The 17,240-nt window shown below is 39.4% G+C and overlaps 2 protein-coding genes across 2 annotated transcripts; one reads left to right on the top strand and one right to left on the bottom strand.

Moving 5' to 3' along the window:
* Nucleotides 1–1,231: 1,231 nt before the first annotated feature.
* Nucleotides 1,232–6,452, top strand: LOC135080846 (N-acetylneuraminate lyase-like). The gene is made up of 7 exons (XM_063975571.1): nt 1,232–1,237; nt 1,504–1,633; nt 2,091–2,236; nt 2,617–2,785; nt 3,127–3,260; nt 4,372–4,543; nt 6,301–6,452. The coding sequence occupies exons 1-7, from the start codon at nt 1,232–1,234 to the stop codon at nt 6,450–6,452; spliced, it is 909 nt and encodes a 302-aa protein (XP_063831641.1).
* Nucleotides 6,453–6,760: 308 nt separating this feature from the next.
* LOC135080368 (N-acetylneuraminate lyase-like) lies at nt 6,761–17,230 on the bottom strand. Its single transcript, XM_063975016.1, has 7 exons — nt 17,116–17,230; nt 16,675–16,804; nt 16,281–16,426; nt 14,728–14,896; nt 14,177–14,322; nt 13,144–13,315; nt 6,761–6,953 (listed from the first exon to the last, which is right to left on the bottom strand). Exons 1-7 carry the CDS (start codon nt 17,116–17,118, stop codon nt 6,811–6,813), a joined length of 909 nt encoding a protein of 302 aa, XP_063831086.1. The 5' UTR covers nt 17,119–17,230; the 3' UTR covers nt 6,761–6,810.
* Between the last annotated feature and the right edge of the window lie 10 nt (nt 17,231–17,240).

Below are 17,240 nucleotides of genomic sequence, written 5' to 3' on the forward strand. Positions count from 1 at the left end.
TAAAAAAAACATCCCGTCATGATTTGTGGGACTTTTCCTCAAGACTTCCGTATAGGTAGGTAGGTACTGTCTCTACATAACAAGTAGGGGACTCACAAGTAAGTAAACGTAGGTTTGCCCTATCGATTTCTCGACAACAGTCCATACGTCTACATATTGCGAATACCTTGGCTTTCTCAGAACTGAAGGACAAGGCATGAAATAATTGCTTAACTAGAACTTAGAATAGAATAGAAAGTATTTATTTGTCTCAAAACAGGTTTCATTTACAGTTTATCACAAATACAAAAAGCATAAGAGACAAAAAGGTCTATGACTCAGTGATTGCAGATCCCACAAACCCTGTTATTTTCCCATAGCCAAGATATACATAAATAAATAAATATTAATTTATACTTAAAATTACAATTATTTTATTTCAGTTTTTTCTTAACTCCGATATCACAATAATGACAAATGGTGCAATCGTTACAAAAAGTTGTCTAATACTCGTATTTTTACTTGCCAGCACAAGGGGTCGAGCTATGTAGGACTCTCGACCACTATAAACCAAAGGTGTCCCCACTACCGCTAAGTGGAGGGACGTTTTGAGTAGGTATACACGGCCAAGACATCCTCTTCGGTTATTCCGCTCGAAATAACATATTATTACAAGAATAATATTATAATTCATGTTAATAAAAAAATGTTCATGTTCTGCATCTGCACTTTGATACACTTTAATTACTTTACCCATTACCAAACTCTACTATTAAAATGTATCTATCATTATTAAATATGTTTTTTGTTGCGCCATAAAAACCAAAATGATACTAGATTTGCACAATATTTATTGTAAAACTACACATTTATCGCAAAACGGACTACTGTTTTATAGGTACCCGGCAGCGCCAAAACGTCATGAACTATGTTTTTATAATAAAAATAGGTAAGCTTAGTTATGTAATTTAAAATAATAGAAAAATTACGCAATAGGGCCTTATCTTAATGACCGTTGTGGTCAACCAAAGTGATAAATATGAGCCGAATAGTAATTTGAGCCCAGTGCTCTTTTCTATTACCTGGTATCGGGTGACCCTCAGTTTTCTCCAAGCATTCTAACTGTATACTAGTGTTTTCCAAACAGTGTTAGTGTTTTCGTGAAAATGGTTAGTTGAGAACTATTAAAAGTGATTTCAATAAAGCTGGAATATTCTTGTAATGGCTCTGGATCTCAGCGTTGAGCCTAAAGATGCTGGTGACATAGGAATAAAATAATCTGGCTTTTTAACTCACGCTTTATAAGGCGATTCAGAACCATTCCAGTTGAATCCAATGTTATATTAGTTTTTCGTAAATTTTTACCGACACATGTTTCTGAAGCGTCAGCCAGATCACATACTTTTTCTCAAAAGACGCATAAAACACGATTTATACTCACGAGCCAATCAGAGAGAATTTACATTCATACTTGTAGATTTAGAAGTTTTTAATTTTTCATTACCTATAAAATGTTCTCGCTAGGTGTTCTTCGATGTCCATGGCATTATATCTCCAGTCTTCACTCCCATTGACCACGATGGAAACGTTAATTTGACCATCATTCCTGGATACGCTGCTTATCTAAACGAACACAACGTTGATGGTATACTTGGTAAGTTTTACCATAATGTTAAAGAGGCACATTATCAGATAAGATGATTAATAAATTAAGAGTTACGTATAGTGATTAGTTAAAATTTACCTAATACAGACAATCACTTAGCTGTAAGTATTCTGGATTAAAGAGCAGGAATACTTAGTCATAGGCGCTCATTTACGTAAAAATAATCATCAACGAAGATAAAGAGAATATCCATAATGAGGCAGCATTCTGAACAGCTGAAACAAAGTTACCGCAAACGCCTCAAAAGGCGTAACATTCTAAATCTGCACTGGCTAGTGTAGAGTTACAGAATTTAGAACTAGAGTTAGAGAACACACTTAACTTAACATGCAAGGACACTAACTGCTCCACTAATAGTCGTGAGACTGATCGCAGATAAAACCACAATAAAACACAGAAAATAACAAAATATCCACACGTTTTTATTATATTATGTAATTTACAGTTGGTGGTACGACAGGAGAACTCGCATCACTAAACCTAGATGAGAGGAAGGAACTCCTTGGAGGTTGGATCAAGGAAACCAAGCCATTGGGGTTGAAAGTCATCGCCCAGGTCGGGGGAATGCCCCTGCCTGATGTGATAGCTATGGTAAAACCTCTAAAAACATAGAGTTCTTTAAATCAACATAAAAATTATACGATATTCTTATTTATGATTATATTTATACAAAATTAGCTGTTAAATTCGTCAAAGAAACTTGTTTGACTACAGAAATGGGAATCATCTTAAAAACACTATTTTTACTAAGACTGGTGACGTTACTAGGTCCAGTGAGGACCAGGAGAAACGGAACAGATTTGTATAAAGCATGATACCCTGGTATCATGCTTGCTACATACTTGGTATCATGGGGTCTTGACCCCAAATATCTCGAGTCATGTTCTCGTAAAAAGCGATAGAAATAAGTAAAAGAATATTTTTTGGTATGTTTACAAGTTTTCACAACTTTGTCTCGTTTTGTCATGCAGGCAAAATACGCTTCGGAAGTAAATGCCGACGCTATCATGACTCTCCCAGAGCTCTACTTCAAGCCGAAGACCCCGACACAGCTAGTAGACTACCTAGAAGTTGTTTCACAGGCTGCACCATCTCTTCCGCTGATTTATTACCACTTCCCGATGATGAGTGGAGTTGATTGTAAGTGCAGAGTAAAAAAACAACAAAAAAAAACGCACCGAGCGCGGTTTGTATGTGAGCGCGCGCTCACTACAAACCGCGCTCGGGCGTTTCTATGAAGATGACCTACTCATTTGTATTTAGGTACTCTGGTAAGTGTGTGACTATAACCCAAAGAAAAACTTAAAGTAACTACAAGCCGATCGAGCTAACTGCGCACCTTGCTAAATTGCGACCCGCGTTAACCCCGTCCAGACGTACCAGAGCGTCGATGTGACGTCACGGCTGTTAGGTCCGCAGTTAACTCGACCGGGTTGTATGCAGCGCCTTTCAACTTGCGTTGGCAACAATTTTGTTTTCAGTAAATATGGCAGACTTCTTCAACCTTGCTTCAACCAGGATCCCAAACTTCAAAGGCATGAAAGCAGATATGGGAGTAGCTTTGCAAGTAGCTAAGTTTTTCAAAGAGGATCAGAGGATTTTCATTGCAAACCATGTAAGTGGAAACGATCAGAAATTATATTTAGGATGTCATTTGTTTACTTAAGCACCAACCACACCAACGCGTGCAGATCGCTATCGCCGGCGCGATCATAGGGTCGTGATAACGGCGTGAACTGTCATGGGTCGCGACCTGTCATTGGCCTTTGATCGCGCCGGCGATGGCGATCAGTGGGTCTAGACAAAGTGCAAATTATAATCGCAAACCAGTCGCAAAGTGGTCGAAAAGTCCCTTTTTTGTATGGAGTTTTGACGGATTCGATTTTCGATTCGATCAAAAAGTGCGTTTTGTCTAGGGGGCCAGCACGCGTTGGTGTGGTTGAAGCTTTACGGTATATCATCCATCAACACGCAACAGCAGTAAGCGACGTATCGTAGCGACATTTGGTTTTTATGTATTTCTACGAAATACGACGACAATCGCTATAGGTATAGGTAACTCAGTCAGTTTCTCCGACTCCAGCAGCAGGCAAGAGAAGGGTTTGTCATCGTAACACTAATGAAGTAATTTCACGCCCGTATTCACAAACGATGCTTGCTTAAGTGAAGCAACAAATAGAACGCACAGCGTCGAATAGAGCTCTGTGATTGGTTCGTGTGTCACCCTGTGCGTCCACGCGCGCTGTGAGACCTCATAGTAATGTTTGTGAATACGAGTGTCAGTTGTTTAGGTCTAGCGTTTAACTCAGTCAGTGCCTGAGGTATGGGAGCGGCACGGGAGGGGTGGCATTGACATAAAATATTATGACGTGACAATACAAATCTGAAGCCTCGGTGAAGTTTGATTTGACATCAATAAAAACTCGCCGCTCCTATATCTCAGAAACTGACTGAGTTATGCGCTAGACCTAAACAACTGACACTCGTATTTACAAACATTACTATGAGGTCTCACAGCGCGCGTGGACGCACAGGGCGACACACGAACCAATCACAGAGCTCTATTCGACGCTGTGCGTTCTATTTGTTGCTTCACTTAAGCAAGCATCGTTTGTGAATACGGGCGTGAAACTACTTCATTAATGTCGCGATGACACGCCTTTTGCCTGCTGCTGCGTGGAGTCGGCTGCGAAATCATTTTACACTGGACATTTTATTCTCCACAGCTACTAGCGCCTTCAGTTTTCCTCGGCCACGAATCAAGCATCGCTACGGTGACAAACATTTTCCCTGACATTGTCCATGATGTGGTGGAGTCCACGAAAGCTGGTGACGTCACCAGAGCCAGGGAGGGCCAGGAGAAACTAAACAGACTTGTGGATGCCATTGCTTCTCAAGGTAAACGGGATAAAGGGGGTCAAGTTCTCCTATTCGGAAAAACTTAAATAAGTCCTATGGACATAAAGTAAAAACACCTAAGTTAAATTTACAATTTTATAAATCTTTGCGGACGATACTGCCCTATTCTTTGACGGTGGAGATTGGAGTGAGGTTTTTAGTGCGGCGCAGAAAGGCTTCTGTGGTGTTGGTGCTTGGTTGCAGAAAAACTTATTAACACTCAATGTCTCTAAAACGAAATACATGACCTTCGCAAGTAAGACTAATTTACTGCCTCCTGTGTCACTGAACATAACGGCGCACGGTTGTACTAATAGTGATCTCGCATGCTCATGCCCATATCTCCAAAGAACTGACAATATCAAGTACCTGGGTGTAACCATGGACCAATGTTTAACCTTCAAACCACACATCGATACGCTAGTATCAAGACTAAGAAAACTTATATATGTCTTCAAGACGCTAAAACATGTCGCCGATCGTCGGACAATTAAAATGGTGTACTACGCATTATGCCAGTCTCTAATCGAATACTGCATTACATCTTGGGGGGGCGTGGCCAAGACGCACTTAATTGAGGCGGAAAGAGCGCAACGTGCGATACTTAAGGTTGCGTCTGGTCTCCCTTTTAGATTTCCTACCACTGATCTGTACAGGAAGTGGGAATTACCTACTGTCAGGCAGTTATTTGTGCTGAACACTGTCCTCAAAAAGCACCAGCAATTAGAATACACCCCTGATTTAATGAAAGATAAACGACGGAAGGGTTCCGTCTGTAAATCTAAATGCTTCCGAACGAGTCAGCCCCTCAAGCATTACTGCTTCCTAGGGAACTACTTGTACAACAAATTAAACAGTAAACTTGATTTGTACCCACTTCACAAATCCAGTGCTAAAAAAGCCTTATTGTTGAAAAAAAGCCTTGTGTTTTTTATGACAATATCGTGGAATAGTACGCCCTTACACCAATTACTCATCTACATACACACCCACACACACGCTCACACACACACCCACACACACGCTCACACACACACACACTCACACTCTCATATCATTGTATTTTTATGGTATTTTTTATTTTATTTTTTGTTTAGCCTGTCTATTTAATTAGAACTCAACACTCTGTTCCTCTAGGAATCTTCTAATTATTTAAATGTATAACTATTTAATAAAATAGATTCCGCAGAGTGGGCCTGGTGACCTGTAATACAGATTTTCTTAAAATCTACAATAGGCACCAGCTCTCACAATGCAATCTATAGTTTAACAGATATATTATAAGAAATGTTTTTCATAATTTATGTTGTGAGAGAAATAAATAAATTATTATTATTATTATTATTTAATGTTTATGAGTAGGTAAACTGATACGAGTCAAAAGCCCGTATTCACAAACATTACTATGAGGTCTCACAGTGCGCGTGGACGCACAGGGTGACACATGAACCAATCACAGAGCTCTATTCAACGCTGAGAGTTCGATTTGCTGCTTCACTTAAGCAAGCATCGTTTTTGAATACGGGCGTAAGGTTCGTCTTGTTTTTGTAAAGACTTTTAAGAAATCAACCATGTGCTTTAAATGAAATAAGACTAAGTATACCTATTGAAAAATTCAACGCAAATGAATGTACCTACTACTCGTAATATATATTTTCCGGTTCAGCTCTATCTATACGTCTTTTGTGGTTTCTACTGTATGACTACTATGTAACTATATAATTAAGACATTAAAGTTTGGCTGTCTTTTATTCTAGGAGACTTCGTGCCCAGCATGAAAGCAGCTATGGAGCTGGTGACGGGTATCAAAGTGGGGCCGCCGCGACGACCGCTCGCTCCTATCGACGACCTGCATGTCAGACAGTTGGCAGAAAACTTGAAACACCTTGATTTAGAGATTCATATGTGAAGGTCCAACTAGTTATGTATATTCAGATCAAAAGGAATTTTCTCTGTAACCGTAAAGTATTAAATAAATCTTGTTAAACAACTTTCCTGATTTATGTGGAGACCTTTCCTGCCTTCTTACATAGTCATAATTTTCTCAGAAACATGGACAATATTTAAAACAAAGTCAGTTTGTTTCCCTAACATCGCCCTCTCAGGAAGAACCGGGTTCAAGTTCAACTACCCTTCACCTTCAAATCCTTAGGTAACTTATACGGATGGAATAAGATGAAGTAAAGGAAAAGGTTTTTTCGTTGATTGAAACAATAATAATGATAACGATTTTATTTACAACAGCATAAAAAACTCTCGGTACAACTTTATGTCAAACTCAGCTTCTTCAGTTTGTTCGCAATTCGTTCCCTGGCTTCATTCGAGAGAGGTATCTGAGGGAGAGACGGAGGGCCGACCTTGATTCCAGTTACAATTTCCATGCCAGCTTTCATAATTGGCACCCATGGACCTGAAAGTTAAAACAGGAATTGCAACCAATCTACTCTACCTATTCGGAAGCAGTTGTTAATATCGTAGAAGATCTGAGCCAAACTCATGTTTTTTCTGGTATGCTACCTTCAGGGTTATTGCTTAACGACCAGGTGTTGTTGTGAGACCCCCTTGCCTTGGCTTATTACTTTGTCCCATAGTGGATTCATGACCTCGTGAACCCATAACAACTGCTACTGTAGCTTCAGATATGTACTTTCGCAACCAGAGATTATTTTAAAGACCCTTGTCTATTTTTTTGCTGTCGACTGGATTCATGATCTCCTAAAGCCTTATTTGCCTGCCTTCCTCCTGCCTGGATTCCGGGTGAAGCTCGCTTCCACCTTCGGCCAGATTATCCTTTAATTCACTTACCATCAGGGGAAATACAGGCCAAGAGCTTCCTCGTTGTGGTTAAAAAAACTACGCACTACTAACTAACTACGAAGCACATGCTTTCACAGCCTTTTCCTTGGATATTTCTTCGTCCCCGACTGAATTCACGATCTCCCTAGCTTATAATTGCCTAGCCTGACAGTGTCATTGCGCATGGTCAATATGCTGCACCAGGCTTTTCACGCCATGACTTAGTTTTCGCGACCTATAGGCTCCACACCACCAAGCAAAAACCAACTACGGTGCTGATGCGTAACTTTGGCAAGGTGGATGCAGATGCGATTAAGCGCGATGCAGCATCGCTCGACTGGGGTCCGGTTCAATCCGCGAAAACTGTAGATGATAAGGTGGCCTTATTCAATTCTAACTTGCTGTCTCTCTACGATGTGCATGCTCCGCTGCGACCTGTTAAACTTAAACATCTTCCTGCTCCTTGGATCTCGAGAGAAGTGCGTGCGGCGATGAACCGCCGTGATAGGGCTTTCCTCAATTTCAAAAAAGATCGTTCTGACATAAACTGGTGTAAATATAAAGTTGCAAGAAACCGTTGCAATCAGATGGTGAGATCGGCCAGACGCGGTTATATCCATGATAACATTAACAACACCTCGTCTGCGGATGTGTGGAAGTTCCTCAAAACACTGGGTATTGGCAAACGCCCTACCACACTTTCTCACTCCTCTTTCTCTTCTGATGAGCTAAACACCCATTTCTCCTCTGCTTCCACTTTGGATCCGCTCATCAGATCACAAACTATCAACGAGATAACTTCCACAACTCTTCTACTTCCTGAGGTGTTTATGTTTTCTGCTGTGTCTGGTGATGAGGTCAGGAAAATTATCCTCTCCATCAAATCCAAAGCCGTAGGTTTTGATGATATTAGCCGTACCATGATCCTTATCCTCCTCGAATTCCTTCTCCCTTTCATTACCCATATCATTAACTTTTCCTTATCCTCTGGTGTGTTTCCTCGCAACTGGTGCAATGCCTTTGTAATCCCTCTACCCAAAATACCTAATCCTTCCACCTTAAATAATTTTAGGCCCATATCCATATTACCATTCCTCTCAAAAACCCTAGAGGCGGTTGTTCACTCCCAACTGTCCAAACTCATATTCACAAACAACCTCCTCAGTCCTTTCCAATCCGGTTTCCGTCCTGGCCACAGCACCAGCACTGCACTGCTCAAGGTGACGGAAGACATCCGAATGGGAATGGAACATGGCCAACTTACATTGCTTGTACTCATTGATTTCTCCAATGCCTTTAATACAGTTGACCATGAAGTCCTCCTATCGTTGTTATCCAGATACAATATGTCACCAGTTGTCATGGATTGGTTCGCCTCATACCTCTGCGGACGCCAACAGGCCGTACGCATAGATAAAACTATTTCCCACTGGCGTGACCTCGTGACCGGTGTTCCGCAGGGTGGTATACTTTCCCCTCTCCTTTTCTCTATTTTTATCAATTCACTCACCTTCGGTATTGGCTCGTCTCACCATCTGTATGCCGATGATCTTCAACTTTACCGACATTGTCGTTTTGACGAAATTGACCAGGCTGTACATCGCTTAAACGATGACCTTGAACATATCAGGGAATGGTCAAATCGTTACGGCGTTGCTGTTAATCCCAACAAATGCCAGGCTATAATAATCGGGAGCCAGCGACAACTCTGTCGTTTAAATATGAATAGTGTCTCAACTGTCACTTTTAATAGTGTGGATATACCATACTGTACTAGTGTTAAGAACCTTGGCCTATACCTTGACTCTACTCTTGGCTGGACGACTCAGGTCTCAGAGATTAGCCGGAAGGTCACTGCCACATTGCGTTCTCTTTGCAGATTAAAATATTTCCTTCCTGTCAAAACCAAGATTTTACTTGTCCACGCCCTAATTTTCCCGCTCATAGATTATGCTGATGTGTGTTATCCGGACCTTAATCAAGTTCTCCTTAACAAACTGGACCGCCTTCTCAACAGTTGCATCCGGTTCATATTTTGTCTACGTAAATATGATCACATCTCCTCCTACCGATCTGAGCTCAAATGGCTACCTGTTCCTCTACGGCGTAATGCCAGAATTCTCACTACACTTTTTACCATCTTAAACGACCCTAATGCTCCTTCCTATCTTAAATCTCAGTATACTCTTTTAAGTTCAACTCATGTAAGGCAACTTCGTTCCTCCAACAAACTTCTTCTTTCTACCCCATCCCACCGCACTGGTTTCCTCTCTAATTCATTCCTTCTCCAATCTATTCGCCTTTGGAACGCTCTTCCCGAGAACATTAGGCAGGCTCCCAGCAAGTTTGTGTTTAAATACTCTGTGCGCAAGCATTTCCTTGAACGTATCTCGTCGTCTTGATCTCTCTTAAACCTTCTCGTTATCCACCTTATATTATGTATATGTATGTATTTATGTAGGTATATATTTTGTATTAATATATTATAATATTTTATGTATTATATTAGTATAAGTTTTTTTGTATTTGTACTATTTTGCACCGCCTACTTAAATTCTCTGTTTTGTCTAATTTTCTGGTTAGCTGGAAGAGAATGCCACATGGCATTAAGCTCGCCTGTTGTACCACTGTTTTTATGTGTGCAATAAAGATTTTAAATAAAATAAATAAAATAATTATAGTAAACTAGCTGACCCGGCGAACTTTGTTTCGCCTTAATGACAATAAATAAGCAGACTTTTTTTTTTATTTCGAACGGAATAAAAAGTATCCTATGTCCTTCTCCTGGCTCTAAACTACCTCCCTGACAATTTTCAGCTAAATCGGTTCAGCCGTTCTTGAGTTATAAGTGGAGTAACTAACACGACTTTCTTTTATATACAGGGTGTCCCGTAATGTAACGTCAAGCCGGAACTGGGTGTTGAGGCAAGTTGTGCTGGTTATCAGAAAAATATAAAAAAAAATCTATGTGGCATATTTTAAAAATAATAGGCATTTAAAAAAAATCTAAAAATTCTACTCCAGGTGACGGTCCTTTTGCTCGTGTTGCCACAAATCTTCACTTTTTCCAAATTTTTTTTTGTTATGTAACCCTGAATAATGCTTCTCTAAATTGTTATCAAAATTACAAAACCAGCTGCTCCAGCTTGGATGAAAAAAATACATTATTCCCAAAAAAAATTTCAAAATAAAAATTTTGCCTAGTTTAAACTGACTGTACTGAAAAAAAAATGTACTACGCGAGTGTGGCAAGTGACGTCATATTTTGGCGCATTTAGTAAGGATTTCAAAATAGTATAACACTTGGTAAATTTTTGCTGTAATTGTCGACAATTTTTGGTTTTTTGGAAATAGTCCCGTTTTTAACTTTATCTACCTTGGTTAAAAATTATTATTCTAATGTGCCCAAAATTCAAGTTTCTGTGACTGACTACCGTACAGTCAGTCACAGATACTTTTGTCACCATGACAGTAATTAGTAGTTGACATACTGTGACAAAAGTCACCCGTGCGCGCGCGCCTTTACTACCTGCTCTGCCTGCACTTGTACTTGGTAACAGGGATAATAAGGATATGAAGTTTCGGTTATGGATACGGTTACGGATATTAGAATAATATTACACCGGTTTCGGTTACGGTCACGGATATGAAATCATTTCAGATTATCCGAAAGTCTCGGATAATTTCGGTTACGGAATTATTAGAATTTCAAAAATGTAGGTATAATTCAAATAGCAAGATGCTGCGTGAGCGTGACCCACATAGCTACTTTATGTACCAACTAAGACGACACCTATGTATGATAAAGGTAAAACAGGCTGGCATATTAGATGGTGCCAGCGAATGCCAGACAAGTTGGTAACAAATATTAAGATTTAAGGTTTACAATTCCAAGACGGGTCGCAGACCGCAAACTGCAACCGCAGACTGCAAAACTATGAAATCGGCAGCGCGGCATTGCAGCTGCGGCGTGTATACTGCAGATTTCATAGAGTTTTGCAGTTTGGCCTTTATCCGAAACTATCCGTAACTTTTGAATCAGTTTCGGTTACGGTTATGGACATTTTTTTATTTCGGATATCCGATAGTTTCGGTTACGGTAACGGATATCCATAACATCCCTGCTTGGTAAGATGGCCCTCTCCGTCCCGCTCATACCTTTTAAAATGTCTTCTCCACCTCACTTGAGCCAGAAACTTGCATTTTGGGCACATTAGAATAATATTTTTAACCAAGGTAGATAAAGTTAAAAACGGGATTATTTCCAATAAACAAAAATTGTCGACAATTACAGCAAGATTTTACAAAGTGTTATACCATTTTGGAATCCTTACTAAATGCGCCAAATTATGACGTCACTTGCCACACTCGCGTAGTACAATTTTTTTTCAGTACAGTCAGTTTAAACTAGGTAAAATTTTTATTTTGATATTTCTTTTGGGAATAATGTATTTTTTTCATCCAAGTTGGAGCAGCTGGTTTTGTAATTTTGATAACAATTTAGAGAAGCATTATTCAGGGTTACATAACAAAAAAAAAATTTGGAAAAAGTGAAGATTTGTGGCAACACGAGTAAAAGGACCGTCACCTGGAGTAGAATTTTTTGATTTTTTTTAAATGCCTATTATTTTTAAAATATGCCACATGGATTTTTTTTTATATTTTTCTGATAACCAGCACAACTTGCCTCAACACCCAGTTCCGGCTTGACGTTACATTACGGGACACCCTGTATACAGTGTGTCCGGGCTTGTAGTGATCAACCTTTAAGGGCGTAATCTATGGACAATTTTATCGATGAAAATACTTCAAATTTGGGGCCTGACCCATTTCTCGAAAAATTACATCGATTTAAGTTTTTAATTTTTAGTTTTCACCTCTTCTTTAAAAAACAAGTGAAAGCGTGGATAGGTTAACATTAATAGGCAAATATTTTATATCATGCGATAGCCAATAAAATTATCTATTAGTAGAAGAAGAAAACAGACACAAGTTTCATACATTTTATGGGAGTAAGAATGGATTTAATTAGAAAAATACATTACTTTTTTCACTTCTTTTTCAGTTATTTTCCAACACAAGAAAAACCAGGTCGTTAAGGTATGTTTTATTTGCATTGTATTTTTAGTATTTGAGCTATTCTACAAAACGAATGTAAATTTATTGGTCTACGTCCATTAGTTTCGACGTAATTGTTGAACAAAGATACCCCTTCCCAGCGGTTTCCATAGTAATCGGAATAGGTTGTGTAATTCTTTCAGGCAGTGTATTTTCGCATGTCGCGTGCGCTATGGAAACCGCTGGGAAGGGGTATCTTTGTTCAACAATTACGTCGAAACTAATAAACGTAGACTAATAAATTTACATTTGTTTTGTAAAATAGCTCAAATACTAATAATACAATGCAAATAAAACATACCTTAACGACCTGGTTTTTCTTGTGTTGGAAAATAAATAAAAAAGAAGTGAAAAAAATTATGTATTTTTCTAATTAAATCCATTCTTACTCCCATAAAATGTATGAAACTTGTATCTGCTTTCTTCTTCTACTAATAGATAATTTTATTGTCTATCGCATGATATAAAATATTTGCCTATTAATGTTAAGCTACCTACGCTTTCACTTGTTTTTTAAAGAAGAGGTGTAAACTAAAAATTAAAAACTTAAATCGATGTAATTTTTCGAGAAATGGGTCAGGCCCCAAATTTGAAGTATTTTCATCGATAAAATTGTCCATAGATTACGCCCTTAAAGTTTGATCACTACAAGCCCGGACACACTGTATAGATCACTGCTATCTTACCTTCAGGGGTATGTGCTTCGATCGCCAGACAGAGTTTCTCCTGCAACTCCTTGGCTTTAACAACCTCGTTGTTCTCAACCGCTTGGACGATCTCTTGCGCCAGACGAGGGAAGAGACTGAAGGTGGTTCCAATGCTGGATTTGATGCCGAGGAGAGCCGCAGGGGCTAGTAACTGTGAATTAAATTTAAGGGAAAACTCTTAAATTTTCATGTCTGGGTTTTGAGTTGTGACTCTAGTTTTCGTTTCAAGCAAACCAAATGCAGTCCACTGCTGGACAAAGGCCTCCCCTACGAATTGCTGCGCCGCACAATCTAGTTCTAATTAGGTACAAAATTGTAGACTAAAGAAATGAAGGCTATCGTTTTAGCGCTCACCAGTTAGCGCCACTGTAGAGTAAGGTCCTGTCACTTGCTAGTAGCGAAGACAGTGGCACCAACTGGTGAGCGCTAAAGTGGTAGGAGGACTATCGCATTTGCACTCATCAAGATGGCGCCACTGTAGAGTAAGGTCCTGTCAATCGCCAGGGGTGCCAACTGTTAAGTATAAAAACGATAGCCCTCATTGAGGTGGTTTTGTCGTTAGCAGGTTACTTAGTGCTTTGCAATGGAGGGAAGTCGAACCTTAATTTCGAACTCCTTCTATGTTCTTCTGATTAATTTCGTTGCAGGTCCAATGACAGTTTAACTTTCCCCCGGGACAAACTTGACCTTCATTGGTTGGGTTTTTGTGGCGGTCAAGCTGTAGATCCTGGCTACACAGGAGTTGCAGTGGTGGGAACGAGAGGTGGGAATAGTCCCGTAGCAGGTTACTTATGCTAGCTTAAAAAAACACCCACAAAAGCTGAGGTTATTTTATTTTCATAATTATCATCAGCTCATTTAGTCTCCGCTTCATGAATACGAGAGACACGACCCTTTCCTATTTACGGGAGCAAATGGAGGATTTGAACACATCACACTTTTATTCAAAATAGTTTCTTATTCTCCTATGAGAATGAACATTGAACATAGTCTACAAGTAGGTACTACTCACAGTATCAGCCCCCAAGAACATCTCCTGGCCTTTCTTCAGGCTCCTCAAGACCTGAGCGGCTTCGCTCAAGTCGTTTGAAGTGAACTTGAGGCCCTTGAAGTTTGGTATGCGTTCTGTAGCCGCAGTCACGAATGCCGGCATGTTTACTGAAAAAACATAAAATGTTTTCTTTGTACCTACGTTGGCTACCTACGTAGGCACTCAAGCTCAAACTCCCTGCATAGGGCAAACAGTCCTGAAATTTGCTCATGGTAAATAGAGTTTTGCTGAGCTGTTCAATGCAGAACCAAGGTTTCCCAGGCTCAAATCCTGCCTCTGTCAGGCAACAGACACGTTGTCCTTATACGACTATACACAAAGTTGTCTTCAAATAGGTACACAAAGTTAACAGTTGCCTATCGAAATTTGTTGTTTTTTATTTGTTTATCAAATGTTTGTTTATTGTTATGAGAGAGAACTCACCCAATAAAGTTTTAGTATTAAATAATTAAAAATCTACTACTCTTTGTCCAACGAGGATTGCACGCGTAGGTAAACTAGGTGATACTTACTTTCAACCTTGCTCATGCTGGGAATGTGATAATACAGCACAGGCAAGTTGGGCGCGGCCTTGGCCACCTGCTCCACGTAGAAGACTAACTCAGGCACCGTCTGTGGCTTGAAGTATAGCTCCGGGAGTGTCAAAAGAGAATCCGCACCTGCCTTCTCGCAGTATTGAGCCTGAAGTGTCAGAGAAAAACTGGTTTTATTTCTAGGTAATCGCACATTAACATTAACATAAAAGTCTTGGAAGGCGCCTGGATGCGAGCGGCGCAGGACCGGTCTTTGTGGAAATCCTTGGGGGAGGCCTTTGTCCAGCAGTGGACGTCTTTCAGCTGAAACGAACGAAATTAACATTTCTTTCTAGTAGTATTGGGTCTGAAAGTGTCATAGAGAAAACTGATTTTACTTTTATGTAGGTAAACGAACATTTCTTTTTAGCAGTATTGTGCCTAAAAGTTAGATTGAGAAAACGCTTTTGACTAACGAAGATTTTTACCTCAACACGGAAGCTCTTGGCCTGCATCTCACCTGATGGAAAGTGACGATCAGACCGAAGCGAAGGTGAAAGTGATATTTAAATTACCTATTACTAAAGTTTTGTGGCATTCTAGTTTTATAAGTACATTTTAATCAGCGCTATAAACTTAATTTCGGCGATTCCTATCAGTTACTTATGTAAGTAAGTAGATACTTACTTAAGATTAAACTAAGTAGATCTAAATCTAAGATAAATAAATTAAATAGCTCGACGGATTCTTGAGTGCATTGAATCTATTGAAAGTATCAATGATACTCATGTTCCTTCTTCCATGCCGTAGGTATACGAGTATTTCTGTTATAAAAGCCTACTGCTTGGCTGATAGCCTGATATTATATTGAAATCGCATACCACTGTTACGGGTACAAAACTGTAATCATAGGAATTTCCCACATTATCCTTATCTTCACAAGAGTCACAGCGACTTCAGATAAGTGCAATGACTTCAGTCATCTCCATCATAATACGCGATTGTATTGGTGTTATCATCGAATATTATGTAATATCAAAACAGATTTTATCTCGTATGTATTCAAGCACGATAACGCCGGCTTTGATAAAATGTTTTTAACTCAAAGAATTTATGTTGATTCGAGTAAATAAGTAGGTTTCATATTTTAGAGTCCATATTTTCCACACTAGATCACGCGAGTAATTTAAGTATTTTTCAAGAATCTAGAATCTGTACCTACTAATAAAGAGACAGTACCATACCAATACCACACCAATACTCAATATTTAAATAATTTGAATAAATAATTATTTTTGCTTCATCAATCTTACTTTTAAACTTGAGGCGTGTTAGAATGGTTTTTTTTAAATATTTAATTCGTACCTAAACGTAATTGATCAGGTTCCTGAACTCAGATAAACGTAAAGTACATGAAGAACACCTTTAGCTTTGTCCTCACTGGATATCAAACCTGGGACCTCTAAGTCTGAGACAAGTGTGGTCTGACCACAAGACCACAGAGGCGGTGTAAAATGGTACAGTCCTGTGGAATTGAAAGCATAACTCCTTACCAGATCTAAAACATCAGCCAGCGGCGCTCCACCCACTTGCACCATGACGTGTAGCAAGTTGGTCCTTCCAGCGGTCACCCACGCGTCTACCAGCTTCTTCCTTTCCGCCACACTGAGGGACATATTCTCTCCTGTTGTGCCCCCCACTGTAAGCAGAATGTTTGACTGTTCTCTTTCCAATTAACACCTTTCTCTTCATCAGGATTTGCTATTTTATCATCATCATCTTTTTTATCGTCATCATCAGGTCATTAAACTTCTACTTCAGGAACACGCTCCTAATATTTTACTCCTTCCCACCCTCCTCCAGAAGCAAATGGAGGATTTGCTGTAGGTCTCCCTACGCTGGCCAGTCAAAGCCGCAGACATTGAAAAAAAAAGTAAAGAATTTTACCAAGCACAGATTTGATGCCATTTTCTGCTAAGTATTTAGCATACGCTGGAATGGCCCCATAGTTGACGGTGAGATCGTCATTCAGGGGCGTAAATACTGGGGGCATAAGCCCGCTTGCTGTAAAAACTACCTGCAATAATAAAAATTAACGTTTTATTGATGGTGTTTGCTTTGAAAGTGTCCGTAAAACGATACATTTGAAATGTATCGTTTTACTTATTTTACTTCGAACCCATAATCAAAAGGTCAATGAGGCAAACTTTTAAAGTAAACAAAGTTACAAATAACAAAATTATTATTATTCCGTACGCTGCGGTGCCGTATGATTGTACATTGTAAACATTGTACCTATTCTGTTTAAACACAAGTCATACATATTATTGACTTTACAGTACAGTTTACTCAATTTACTATTTGCTCATGATATTATTGATAACTCACCATGTTGGATTTGAAAGAAGAAAGATCGCCTCGCAACACGTTTGTAACACTACTAAACCGATTTCATTCTGTACGTACGTAGCTCCAGTACGCTCACACCTAAACAACAATCGTACCAACGACAC

Source organism: Ostrinia nubilalis, chromosome 18 (assembly GCF_963855985.1).
Source record: "Ostrinia nubilalis chromosome 18, ilOstNubi1.1, whole genome shotgun sequence".
Taxonomy (NCBI): Eukaryota; Metazoa; Arthropoda; class Insecta; order Lepidoptera; family Crambidae; genus Ostrinia; species Ostrinia nubilalis.

Bases quoted from the DNA above. Each gene is read 5' to 3' on its own strand.
- LOC135080368 (XM_063975016.1), bottom strand. The intron at 16,427-16,674 runs GTAAAATTCTTT...TTCTGCTTACAG, and splicing joins TGGCATCAAATCTGTGCTTG to TGGGGGGCACAACAGGAGAG. The intron at 6,954-13,143 runs GTAAGATAGCAG...TTTAACTTTCAG, and splicing joins CGAAGCACATACCCCTGAAG to GTCCATGGGTGCCAATTATG.
- LOC135080846 (XM_063975571.1), top strand. The intron at 1,634-2,090 runs GTAAGTTTTACC...TGTAATTTACAG, and splicing joins CAACGTTGATGGTATACTTG to TTGGTGGTACGACAGGAGAA. The intron at 4,544-6,300 runs GTAAACGGGATA...CTTTTATTCTAG, and splicing joins GGATGCCATTGCTTCTCAAG to GAGACTTCGTGCCCAGCATG.